General features: G+C 35.4%; 1 protein-coding gene across 4 annotated transcripts in view; it reads left to right on the top strand.

The window, feature by feature from the left end:
* Positions 1-14,152, top strand: part of gsb-n (gooseberry-neuro) — a 75,425-nt gene that overhangs the window by 35,164 nt on the left and 26,109 nt on the right. For all 4 annotated transcript variants that reach the window (XM_065511667.1, XM_065511664.1, XM_065511666.1 and 1 more), the window contains 2 exons: positions 84-397; positions 13,094-13,205. In XM_065511667.1, coding sequence (XP_065367739.1) covers positions 167-397; positions 13,094-13,205 — 343 coding nt within the window. In that variant the 5' untranslated portion in view covers positions 84-166. The remainder of the gene's footprint in view (positions 1-83; positions 398-13,093; positions 13,206-14,152) is intronic.

Below are 14,152 nucleotides of genomic sequence, written 5' to 3'. Positions count from 1 at the left end.
TCTTTATTTCATACTTGGATAGGAAGATTTTGATAATAATTTTTTTGTTTATGTTTAATATTTAAATTTCTTTTCACTTCCAGGTCAGGGTCGTGTTAATCAACTAGGCGGCGTATTCATCAATGGCCGACCTCTACCTAATCACATACGTTTGAAAATCGTGGAAATGGCAGCCAGCGGTGTAAGACCCTGTGTTATCTCTCGCAACTTAAGAGTGTCTCACGGTTGCGTTTCGAAAATATTAAATCGTTATCAAGAAACGGGCTCCATAAGACCGGGTGTTATAGGTGGCTCCAAACCCAAGGTAACCTCACCGGAAATAGAGGGACGTATTAAGGATATGTGTAAAGCCAATCCTGGTTTATTCAGTTGGGAAATCAGAGAGAAACTAATAAAGGTAAGTTGCATACAGCATAGAAAAGATGTTTTCTAGGACAAACAATTAAAAAACCTAAAAGTAATTTAAAAGTAATGTGCCGACATTGAAATGCAAAACATTAAAAACATAAAGCCAAAACAGTGGCAAAAACCACATATTAACCTTTATATTTAAAACATACAAGACATTATGGACTTAGACTAAGGAATTCCAAAAAGTCACGTGTCTGTTGGAAAACTATAACTTCCGTTTGTATTGTTTGGCAAACAGAATAAAGTTGAATGAACAAAAAAAAACTAGAAAGAACGAGAGAAAGAGACGGACAGACCCCCATAGAGTTTGTTTATAGTTTAAGGTCAAGGCAAATGTATTGATAGTATTGATAATAGAGACTAGATTTATTGAATGACATTAAATTGTTTAGGTGAAGGTGTTTTTTTTTTTGATGAGTTACGAAGAGAGTTTGTACCACCCAAACCGTTACGTTATTGATTTAAGAGTGGCGGCAAGGTGCAAACAAATAAAATTTCACAGCCCAATTCTCTAACTTCCGCCTTGGCACGCACATTTGCTATAGTTTTTTTTGTGTTATTATTTTAATCATATGTTTAGTGTTGTCTTGAGTTGACTTGTCTTGTATGGATTTGCTTGCTTGCATGTTGCATGCATTGCAAATGTTTATTGTTGTTGACACCTTGAAACCTTTAGGCCATAGGCAAAACTACGGTGTATATATTTAGTGCCTTCATTCATTCATACATTCATGCTGTTGTGAGGTATTCATTCATGAAAACATTATCCTTTTATGTGTCACATTGAACAGAGAGTTACCGCCTCGATTTTTTTTTTTGTATTTTGTTTATTTTAAATTAGCGTAACTTTTGCATTGATTTTTGTGATTTTATTATATTTTATATATTTTGTTTTTTGGCTTCAAAAACCTACATCAAAGATTGTTTTTGGTATGTTAAAGTTTTTGTTTTGTCTTTAAGGCCAGACCAGATGACGCTGCTGGCGTAGGTTGGGGGGAAAAATCATTTCCTAGATGTTTAGTATGATATAATGTTGGGTGTTATCGGGGAATTTTAAAGATCATGATTTGGTTTTGTAGAAAAAGTCTTGGCTATTGTTAGCTATGACATTTTCCCATCTTTCTGGCAACATATGGATTCCAATTTGAAAGAACTGCTTATCTTTTGAGGCCAAGAACGAATAAAGCCAATATCGGATACTCTGTTCTAAAGTGAAGCGTATCCCAGAGATAGATCGTTCTGCATCGATCGAAAGAAATGGTAGCCGGATGTGGTACGATCTGGACTATAAATCGGGTGAGGCAAAACTTCCCAACCACTTCATTCTAAATACTTTTTAACATTTATTGTAACATGTGGCCAAGCGATGATGGAGTATTACGGTTTCATATCTATCTTGCTTCAAACAAATCAGTTGCGTCCGGTACAGGATCCTTGTGATGATCTGGTCAAGTTTCATTAGCTCATAATAGATAGGACCCATTTGGTCCCACCAAATACACAGCATTACCTTAGCAGTATAGATATTTGGCTTTGGTGTCTTTTCGGCTGGTTGGCCGGGTCTTAAGCGATCTATTAAGCTTAGGGTTATCGTAATGGATAAATTTTTCATCGCAAGTAATGATTCGGTGCAAAAATTATTTTCTTTTATAACGATCAAGCATAGTTTCGGACCCGCAAGATCGTCTTACAAGGAATCTCGGCTTCAATTCGTATAGTACCCAATTTCCCTGCTTTTGGATGAATCCTTTTGGTCGCAAACGTTTTGAAATTACTGAGTTTGACAATAATCTTCATGGATTAACGCCACCAATTCTTGGTGTTCAAACTTTTTTGGCTGGCCTGGCTGATCTTTGTCTTCCGTGTCAAGATCACCACTTCTGAACCGTACAAATAATATCTCGCACATACAAAACGATGGAACACATTCACCATAAGCTTTGGTGAGGTTTAACGGCCTATCAGAGATATGGGGAATCATACTTTGTGATCTTATTGGGTACATGCATGTGACAGTTTGGATCTAATAGTTATTTTTTCATGGAGTAACGCCAACAATTCTTGGTCTTCAAACTTTTTTGGCTGGCCTGGCCGATCTTCGTCTTCCGTGTCAAGATCACGACTTCTGAACCGCACAAATAATCACCCTTATCGTGGTTGGCGTAAACGTCTTACGCCTACGACTGTTTCGTAATAGATTAAAGATAAAATGCAAACTGTTTCTTTAATCTATTACGAAACTGTCGTAGGCGTATGGCGTTTACTCCAACCACGATAAGGTTGAATATCTCGCACATACAAAACGATGGAACACATTCACCATAAGCTTTGGTGAGGTTTAACGGCCTATCAGAGATATGGGGAATTATATTTTGTGACCTTATTGGGTACATGAATATGCCAGGTTGGATCTAATAGTTATTTCACTAGCATCTAGTCATGATCTGGTTCATCGATCTCTTTGAGTGGTGTGATATTGTCGAAACGGAGTCTTATCAATGCTTGGTGCTTGCTTGTTGGCACAAAAGTTCAGCTTGATGGTGACATCCTATGACGCATGGCTGCCACATACTGCCAATATAAACAAATTTATGTTGTTTCGATTTGAATGATATAGACATGGACGATATGTTGTCCCAGCATAACGGCGATATGAACACCATGACCGATTCGTGGTCATGATTATGTCTCGCTGAAGTGATATGAATCACCACCAAAAGCATGAGATTTGATCCGGCTAATGTGGTTACTGTGGGGTTTTTTGAAGTCACAACTCTATGCAAGTGAACAACATCGATTGTTCGATGCCCTCAATAGCCGATTAAATTCAGCCGGATCTATGCGTTAGAGTCTTTAAAAATTTTACGTCTCGGATCAGTGCCAACTTCTGAAATCGCGGTGGATATTTGAACGATGTCATATTCCATTCATAATGACATGCATGTGCCTTTCAAATGGCAAAATAATTTCGAACACCGTTTGTTTTATTCCATCTCCACATCGTCCAATCTTTTAGTGGAAAACGCTTTATAATAAAGTCAGTTTCTTCTTGTATAAGGCTCTCCCAGAAGCTTATCCGAGTTGAGTTTCATGAAATCACCAGGAACTTAGTTTCAACCAAAACCTATTCATATTTTTGCTTTAGAAAATCACTTTAACCCTCCACCAATATATATATATTATTTTACATTATATGATCATTTCTTTTTCAGCTTGCTGCTGCCTTCATTTTATAGAATCTTTTAACAGCCTTTTGGCTGCTTTTTCTTCTCCTCTGTTATTCTTATTGTGTTTGATGTTGATGTTGTGATTTTTACTTTGTTGTACAATATATATTTTTTTATTTTGCAGTTTTAGTTTTTATTGTTTCAAACGTTACTTTTACTTGAAAGCCGCAATTAGTTACACTTTAATATGCCGATAGTGATACGATATCTTACGTATGTATAGATTTAAATGTATGTAGAGAGACAAAAAAAAACCCTATCGCCAGCCATTTGGTTTGTGCATATTCATACATAAATATTGCCCCATCTACAAGATGTATTGATCAATTGATGATCATAATGTTTCATCACTCATTTGTACGTGTATCGGGTTTATCAATGTGGCCATCTCTTTATTATCGCTGAGGCGATCAATAAATTCGCACACACATATGATGGTTTGTTTCTCCTTCTTAACGTCTCTATATTGTTATGTACTTGACATTAGGGTAAACCAAAGTCCGAGATTTTTTCTATTTATTTCTTTTTAGTTTTATTAATATTTCAATGATTTCTTAAAATTTATTCACTGATATTTGGTACGCCCTATCATATACTTAGTTTTTTGTTAAATATTGTTGTTATTTTTGTTACATTGAGTAGGCTTTAACAGCCTCCAGGTGCGCTTCACGCTAAATTAGAATATGAGTTGCTTTAAATATACGAGTACTTTTATTCTTAACCAACAACATTGTTATCCATTCAAGAACAGTCGCCCCGAATGATCGTCATCATTCATAGCTGGCCTGTTTGATCTATGCTCACTTGTGGCAGGGGTGTTCAATGTTATGATATGGTTTTAAGCCAAGACATACGTTGTAATGTTTTTACATATTGTTACATATCTCCGCTCGAACACACAAAATAAAAATTTAAGCCTGGATTTTAAAACAGATTAAAATAAATACAATTTACATTCACTTATGCAAAAACTAAATGCAAATCTTTTTGCTACTTAACCTAAACAATAAATGATCAATTGCCCATAATGTACAATAATTTTCTTACAATCTTAATTGAATTGCTACTTAAATCTGGCCATATACTGTTAATTATTTAATAACAAGTTGGCTGGTATTACAGCTGCCATGTCGCGTGTATTTTTCATTAGTTATAAAGAAATTTTCCAATCAATTGTGTGTGTTTAGTTTAAAAAAACCTCCATCATTGCCATACAATTTGGAGTTCGTGATTTAAAACGCCTCGTAAACGCCTTAGTTGCTTAAACATTTTCTTTATTTAGACTTGTATACAAAATAAATCAAAATAGATTTGGCAACATTGTTGCTTAAGGGCTTTTTTTGTAAGTTTTAGAGATTTTTTCATATTTTTATTTAGAGATTTATAAGATAAGCTTAGTTTACATATTTAAGGCGTCCTAATGTCTCTAAGATAGTAAAGATAGAAACTTTGTAGAGACCGCTATTTGGGAGAGGGTGGCTGAGTCGTAAAGGGAAATAAACAGATGTTTGGTAAATTCGAGAAAAATAATTCGAAAGCTCTAACAGCAGAGCTAAATGCTTTTAGTGATTACAGTTTCATTTAAAATTACTTGTAGTTACAACATTTACAATTATTAACGTGTTATTCAAAGTATTGGCTATGACCTTTCTGGAAACATATGAATTCCGAACCAAAAGTACTGCTCATCTTTTGAGGCCAAAAACGAATCAAACCAATTTCGGATGCAGTCTTCTGAAGCGAAGCGTATCCCAGAGATAGCGTTCTTCATCGATCAAAACAAATACGTAGTAGTCGGACGGGGCAAGGTCTGAACTATAAGGCGGGTGAGGCAAAATTTCACAACCACTTCTTTCTAAATAGTTTTTTAGAAAGAACATCAGGCCTAGCGTTGTCATTATGGCATATTACGGTTTCATGCCCGGCTGCATATTCTGGGTGTTTTTCGGACAATGCTTGCTTCAAACGAATGGTCTGTGATGGTCTGGTCACATCTCAGCAGCTCATAATAGATACGACCCTTTGGATACCACCAAATACAGAGAATTACCTTAGCGCCTTTGGCTTCGGTGTCGATTCGGCTGTTTGGCCGGGCTTCACAAACGATCTCTTACGCTTCGGATTATGGTAATGGATCCAGATTTCGTCGGTGCTAAAACGGTTTTCTTTTATAGCGTTCAAGCAGAATTTCAGATCTACAAAATCAATTTTCATGGTCTCTCGGCTTCAATTCGTATGGTACCCAATTTCTCTGCTTTTGGATGAATACTGCAGCTTTCAAAACCTTTGAAATTGCTAATTGAATAGCTCGCAATGATTATGCATGCTCTTGTTGAGTTTGACAACAATCTTCATGATGTAATGCCACCAATTCTTGGTCTCCAAACGTTTTTGGATTGCTTGGGCGATCTTTGTCTTCCTTATCACTTCGCACTTTGAAACCGACGACATGTCCAATTTTCCATTACTCTGGGGCATAAATCCGGCTGAATTTGACCGATTCCATGTGTTGTGTTGGCTTTGATGGCCGCTGTGGTTTGTGGTTTATTCGCATAGACTTGCGACTTAAGAAAACTCCACAAGAAAAAGTGTAAAGTATCAAATTGTACGATCTCGGTGGTCAGTTCACCTCCTCATGAGAAGACAATGCCCTCAAATCGCACGTGCAGAATGTCCAATGTGGCACCATCCTGTTGAAACCACATGTCGTTAGTGTCCATATCATCCAATTCAGATCAAAAGCAGTTGGTAATCAATGACCTATAGCGCTCGTCATTGATGGTGATGGCCTAGTCAACTTCAGTCTCAAAGAAATGTGGACCGTTAACGCAGCCAGCCTAAAATCCACACTAAGCAGTGACTTTTTTGGGATGCATTGGACTCTCTTAGTTCTCATGTGGAATGTTATCATCCCAAATTCGACAATTTTGTTTGTTCATGCAGAAATAGTTTTTATCGCCAAAGATATTTTTTTATGAAAATTGGGGTCAGTTTCGAACAGCTCCAGGACGCATTCAGCGAACACACGTCGGTGTTGTTGAACGCAATATCCATCCATGGAGATTTGGCAAAACAAACTCAATAAATGACAGCAAATTCGACAGATGTAGCTTCAACTGTCAAAGTTTGAAGACCTTTTATCACTTTAATAATATTTGTATTGAGCATTCTGGATAGAAACACGATTTGTGTTGTCTATAGTGACTTCAAAAATGTGTCTTCGGAAAAAAACGCAATTATCTCTTGTTTGTGCCAACATTTTTAGCGATCTTCAGTGGGAAATGTCGAGCGAAGCGTGCATTGATAAACCTACATACACTTTTGACGAAAAATCGCCCTTAATTCCCACCAAGGATTAACATTTTATCATTTGAGAGAGTCTCAGCAAGAAATTGAATTAATTTTTAAAACTTCTTTGTGGTCTCTCAACGAATCCCAGACTATACTGAAAGCGCCACTTCATTATGTGGCAAGATTGAAAATTTAACAAACTATTTTGACATTTGTACTCATTTGTACTATTTTGACATTTGTACTCAGATTTATCAACTCAACTGACAACTCAATAAATATATATCTATATGTATAATTAAAAATATTCTTGAAATACATTTTTCCCCACATACAAGTAATTTTCTAATAAATTTGATCTACCTACCCTCTTCCGACAACAAATAGTTAGTTAAAAAAACTTTTCAATTTCCTTGTTCATAACCAACATATAAACTAATATTCCAACGTCTTTAAAAGTAATTACAATCTCTAGATTTGTGTAGCCAACACACAAAGCATCACAGCATCACAAATAATTTTATTTGTCCATCATACAGGTGTCTACATGTCTAAGCAAACACAACACAACCCATCAAATTTTCTTACGAGACATTTTTTGTTATTGCTTTTCCTCTTCATTTAATAACTCACGAAAAAAAAATACATACATCCATACGTACACATTTCGTAAAGAAATGACTTGACATCAGGTTGGACGGATTGCTGAAAAACTTGATAGATGAGATTAAAAGACAATTCACAAAACTATGACACAACTTTAAGATCGTTTTTGAAATGTTGAAAGTGGAAGAAAACTGCAGTATAGTTGAGGAATTGATTCTTTTAGGTTGCATTTCAAAAATTTAATGATCTATGTTATAATGAACTGTATATCATTTATTTCCCATATTATTCAGGCCAAAATAAGTTGGTAATCATCGACCTATAGCTCTCATGGACGATGGTGATGGCCTGTCCATCGTCGTTCTCAAAGAAATATCGAGCGATGACGCCGCCATCCCAAAATCCACACCAAACATTGACTTTTTCGAAAGGCATTGGACGCTCTTTGATCTAATGTGGATTGGTATCGTCCCAAATTCTACAATTTTGTGTGTTGAATTTATTGCAATTAGCTCGCTTCTCACTAACAATCAAATAAACTTGAAAATACTTTATTTTAAAAATATAAGACTACTACCGGGGATTAGATTACTATATCTAATCTGAAGCTGTAAGAAACCGATCGTGATCGATTTCGTCACATTTCAAACTTGTTAGATTGCATTTTTGTTTCCAAACCCTCGACAGTACTGACAATGATCATTGAAAAAGAGTCTGAGTCTACTCAAATATTGGTCTCTACTACCAGCCTCTAACGATAGCTCCCATTTCCAGATAATAAGTTTCACAGATCCTCGCTTATCTACCTTATTTACAAATCTCCAATTTGCTTTATCTAAATCCTAGTTTCTTAGAGAACAATGTTGTTTTGCGAGGTAAACTTTAGAATTTATTAAAGCAATGATTTGAAGGCATAGTTTCTACTCTGAAGCTGTAAGGAACCGATCGTATACTTGATCGATTTCTTAACATTTCTAACATGTGGCCGATGTTAGATTGAGTCTTTGTTTCCAAAGCCTTGACAGTTTTGACAATGATCATTGAAGGAGAGTCTACTCAACGATTTGTCGATAGTCCATTAAACTTACAAAACTAACTCTAACGATCTCCATTTTTGGCTTATACGTTTTACAAATCAACGTTTATGTAGCTTATTTACAAATATTCAATTCGCATTATCCCTTTCCTTCTTAGTGAAGAACATAGTTTTGTACGGATTACTCATTGGTAATAAAGCATAGTAATGTTTTGCATCAACGATCTGATGCCTAGTTCTGACAATGATCATTGAAGGAGAATCTTGAGTCTACTCAACTATTTGTCATTAGTCCAGCAACCCTCTAACAAAACTATTAGCCTCTAACGATCGCGCCATTTCGGGTTTATAAGTTTCACAAATCCATATGTATCTAGCTTATTTACAAATGTCCAATTTGCTTTATCCATTTCATAGACAAGAGAGTCTGATTGTACTTAACTATTTGTCGATAGTCCAGTAACCCGCATACAATGCTACTAGGCTCTAACGATCGCTAAATTTCCGGGTTTTTAGGTTTAGAAATCCACGTTTATCTAGCATATTTACAAATGTCCGATTTACTTTATCCATATACTAACTTCTTAGCAATATTCAGCATGAATGATTTGAAGACATGGTTATCGCTTCGCATAGGCGACATGGAATGGCCGCCATGATCGTGCCGCATTGATCGGTTTTCTGAAGTCGCAGATCTATGACAATAGATCGATGTCCTCAAAGACCACATAACACAGGCCATTGCTGAACATCATCTATAAGGTGGAGTCATTGAAAATTGGAACTCTAGGATCTGTGCGAAGACACGGCGGAGACAGATGCTTCAAAATCAATCTAACACAGGCCATTGCACAAGGCAGAGTCATTGAAAATTGGAACTCTAGATTCCATGCAAAGACGCGGCGGATATTTGATTTGAAATTACATAATCACACTCTTTAAAACACTGCAAGCAGGGCCACAACTTAGGGGTTATAACGCAAATAGCTATGACACATTTTGTAAATTCAATTTAATGAATTACAAGCAATATGTGTTTTATAAATATGGAATACTGCAGAGTACATGACGACTGACTTGACTGTGTGAGTGGCGTGTGCTCATGCGCCATCCACAAACAATCTACCAAGTGCAACTCCAAACAACAACTCAAATCTCCTATACATACAGTGTTTGTAAAGTATGTGTGATTATAATTCATACGAGTACTCTTAACAACCAGTTAGTAGGTAATGCACACATTAAACCAACAATTTGTGGTATTTGTTGATCTTGTTAATACTATAACGCCTTTTGGCCATTTAAATAGAAAAATAAAGAACTGAATACATACATCTCTATGACACCTCACTCATAGACAAACTCAGTAAAACTTGAGTAAATGTTGGGCCAGAAAATAAACTGACATTTTGTCCAAGTCAGGAAAAAAAAAATAAAACGTTCTTGGTAGGCATTCGGGGTAAGGGTAACAATTTAACTGGAAATTGTCATAATGTACACACAGAGTGCTACAGAATCAAATAAACTAGCAAGAGAAATAGTAAAAAAAAGAAGGAAAATGCTGTAATGTTGATTTGGATTTATAACCAACACTTGCTCAGATTTATAACTCTACAAACTGGTCAGAGGAGTTGGCTATTAAATCTGAATAAAATCAGTTTGTTATTTTCTTTCTAGTTTATTTTGAACACACAGTAGTTTGTTTACTATTGTTGGTGGAGTGTATACCTTTCAGAAAATGTGGTGGTCTTGTACTCTCAGCCACATACTCTATCTAGGTGACAGCTTATCTTGTTTTTTGACAAGTCTTTGGGTTTTTTTCTCTTTTCATTATTTAAATTATATTTTTTTTTTGGTTTAGAAATGAAAAGGAATTTAATGTATACATTCTAGAGTTAAAGGAAAAGATAATGTGAATGTGAGTATGCGCGTTATGTTTAACAAATTCAATTGAAATTTAATTAATTAGTTGACAGTTGGATTGACACTTGCACAGTATGTCGGTGGGGTTTGTTAACGGGTTAATAGATTTCTTTGTGTTTTATGTTTTATTCTTCGTTGTTAGAAGTTTATAAAATTATAAAGAATTTGGAAGGTACAGCGAAATAAAGGAAGGTTTTTTCATTGAATTACATTCAAATAAAACCAATAAATCAAATGGTTTTTTTTATTATTTTTGATTGAACAATTTTGATTTGTTTATGTAGATATTTCCATTGAAGTGTTTTAGAATTGTTAAGGAGTTGGTGTACTTGAAATGATTGGTCTACTTGAGCATGTACTTGGGTAGTGTAAAAGATTTTGTGAGTAGTAGGTTAGAAAATCCTCGATTTCCTCGATTGTTGGGGATTTTGGACTGGCGGTATTATTGGTCCATACTTCTATACGATGTTGGTGTGGCCATCACTGGTATCTATGAGCGGTAGAGATCAATGATTACCATTCGTTTTGCTCAGAATTGAACGTTATGTACATGGCTCTACAAGCCACACAGTAAACTCCGCAATGGATATTCAGCATGAACGACCACAAGAATTGGCCACCAAGATCGTGTGATTCGACCCCGATGAACAATTTCTTGTGGGGTTTTCTGAAGTCGCAGGTCAATGGTTATAACCACAATCAACCAATGCTCTCATAATAAACATAACCCAAAACTTAGCTTGAAGTCAGTCGGATCGCTTTTGCCCGACGACATTTGAACGATGACATATTCATGACATAATTTGGCATTTCAGAATATTCAGGTCTTCCAATTGAAAGCGCACGCTTCCCCTATTTTAAGCGATGAGACATATTTCTGGATAAATGGGTAGGTCAACAAACAAAATTGTTAAACTTGAGACGATACCAATTCGCATGAGATCGAAGAGCGTCCAATGCTTCCCGAAAAAGTCACAGTTTGAAGAGTTTCAACAGGAAGGCACTACGTTCCACACAGCTCATGCTACATTGGACATTCTGCACGATCGATGTGAACTGGCCACTGAGATCGTGCGATTTAACCCCGTTTTTTTGACCGCATTAGTTTTTTTCTTGTGGAATTTTCTTAAGTCACAGGTCTATGCGTATAAGCCACACACCACAGCGACTCTCAAAGTCAACATAACCCATGTCATCGTTCAAATTCAGCCTGATTTATGCGTCAGAGTCATGGAAAATTGGTCATTTCGGATTGCTTTTATATTGAAACATTTGTACAACCTAAATTTATTCACTGTATTGGCCATTGTTAGCTATGACCTTTTCCCTTCTTTCTGGAAACATATTAATTCCGAGCCAAAGGAATTGCTCTTCTTTTGAGACCAAGAACGAATCAAGCCAATATCGGATACTCTGTTCCAAAGTAAAGCGTATTCCAGAGAGAGCGTTCTGCATCGATCGAAACAAATAGTAGTAGGACGAGGCACGTTCTGAACTATAAAGCGGTTGAGACAAAATATTCCAACCACTTCATTTTAAATAGTTTTTAACTGTTATTGCAGAGCGTTGTCATGATGGAATATTACGTTTGCATGCCTGGCCGCATATTTTGGCCGTTTCTCGTCCAATGCTCACTTCAAACGAGTTTCATGTGATGGTCAAGCCAGATTTCAGCAGCTCGTAATAGGATAGGACCCTTTTGCTTCCACCAAATACAAATAATTACCTTAGCGCCATGAATAATTGCCTTTGGTTTCGATTCGACTGGTTGGCCAGGCTTCACATACGATCTCTTACACTTCGGGTCATTGTAATGGATCTATTTTTCATTGCAAGTAATGATATCCAATTTCCCTTCTTTTGGATGAATCCTCCTACTCGCAAACGTTTCGAAATTGCTGCTTGGGTAGCTACCAATGATTTTGCAAACTCTGAGTTTGATAACAATCTTCATGGAGTAATGCCTCCAATTCTTGGTCTTCAAACTTTTTTGGCTGGCCTGGACGAACTTTGTCTTCCCTGTCTATGTTCGAGATAAATCTTATTAACGGCCGATTTTTCATGAGCAACATCAGCTTGTACAGGCTAGTACTTTATGAATGTTGAATGAATCTTTCAAGACCAGGTAGTAAACTCTATCCTTCATCATTTGTAAGTCATTTTTCTCCAGAAGCTTTATGAGCATCTATTTCCACTTGTAGTCGATCATTAATGAGCAAAATGACATCAGTTTATCTTATAGTCGATGAGTGATGGGCTAGTAGTAAACTAGAAATTTGTTCTCTTTTAAATGATCTTTCCTGAACAGGTTAATACTTTAGACGGGCAAACAATCAGAAGTAATTTCCATTGATCTTAATTTCATAAAGTATGCTCCATTCAATTTTCCTTTATTTATTTTTCTTTAACTCTCCTTCTTTTCAAAAAGAAGTTATCATTTTTTATAATTGTCTCAATAAGCCATCAAATTTCATAATTTAAGTATTTATGTAAATTTAAATTAATTTTAGTGGAACAACAAACTCCAATCTATTAATAACTATTAATATGCTAATAAGTGTTTAAATTTCATGTATTTTTTTCTTAATACTATTCACAGGAAGGTTTTACAGATCCGCCCTCAACATCATCGATAAGTCGCTTGTTAAGGGGTAACGATCGCAGCAGTGACGATGGACGTAAAGATTATAGTATACATGGTATATTAGGCGGTAAGTCAAGCAAACTATCAAACACACACAAAAAAATAGCTTTAATTAATTAAAACACCTTCGAAAAATTATGAAAAACGAAACACTTGTTTGTCCCTTTTTGTAAGAAAGCAAGAAAAAACTAGAAATCACTATTTTTGATCAAATTATAGATCATTTATTTGATAATTTGAAAATCATCATCAAATCATTTGTTGCACAAATCAACAACAGTTGATACACACCACAAAAAGCGGCGGCATTTTAACTTTGATCGTCTTAAAGAAACTTAGTTTAGAAAATAAAATAAAACACAACACACTGAAAAGCCGCTCAACAGCAACCAAACAAAAGACTTTGGTGTTGTTAAGGTAAAAGGCTGTTAGAGGGGCAATCGGATTTTAGTTTTTGTTTAAAGATTTTTCCCATTAGGTTCTCATCAAAACCCATAAAAATCTATAACATCTAGCCAGAGTACATGGACTAGCAAAGTGTTGATGATGACACCTTAGAAAATGATAATGATTATTATTTTACATTTCGTTTTCTTTAAATTTTTCTTTATCTTTCTGTGTTTTAAACTTCTACTCGTTGTTTGTTGTATGAAACAAAAACCAAAAAAGAAAAAGGTTTTATTTTAACCAAACATCTAATAAGCTAGATTTTTCATCTTGTCTTAGTAAAATAAGGTGAGTGTTGGAAGATGTTTGAAAACATCAAGAGAAAAAAAAAGGCTAATTCTATAAATATGCAAAGTCATGCGATAAACGATCTATAAAAAAATGTGTTTGGTATATAAAATAAAACCGAAAAATATGTATTTACTGATAAAATAAAACCCAACTATGAAAACAATGTTGTAAAAGTGTTAATGATCAAAAATGTTATTGTTATTTTGTTAAGAAAATTGAGTAGAAAATTGTGTTACTTTTTTTAAATTATAGAAATTATCAAAACTATTTAATGAT

The sequence above is a fragment of the Calliphora vicina genome, chromosome 5 (genome assembly GCF_958450345.1).
Source record: "Calliphora vicina chromosome 5, idCalVici1.1, whole genome shotgun sequence".
Classification (NCBI taxonomy): Eukaryota; Metazoa; Arthropoda; class Insecta; order Diptera; family Calliphoridae; genus Calliphora; species Calliphora vicina.
The sequence above is the reverse complement of the archived record's forward strand: the minus strand, read 5'-3'. Positions and strand labels throughout refer to the sequence as shown.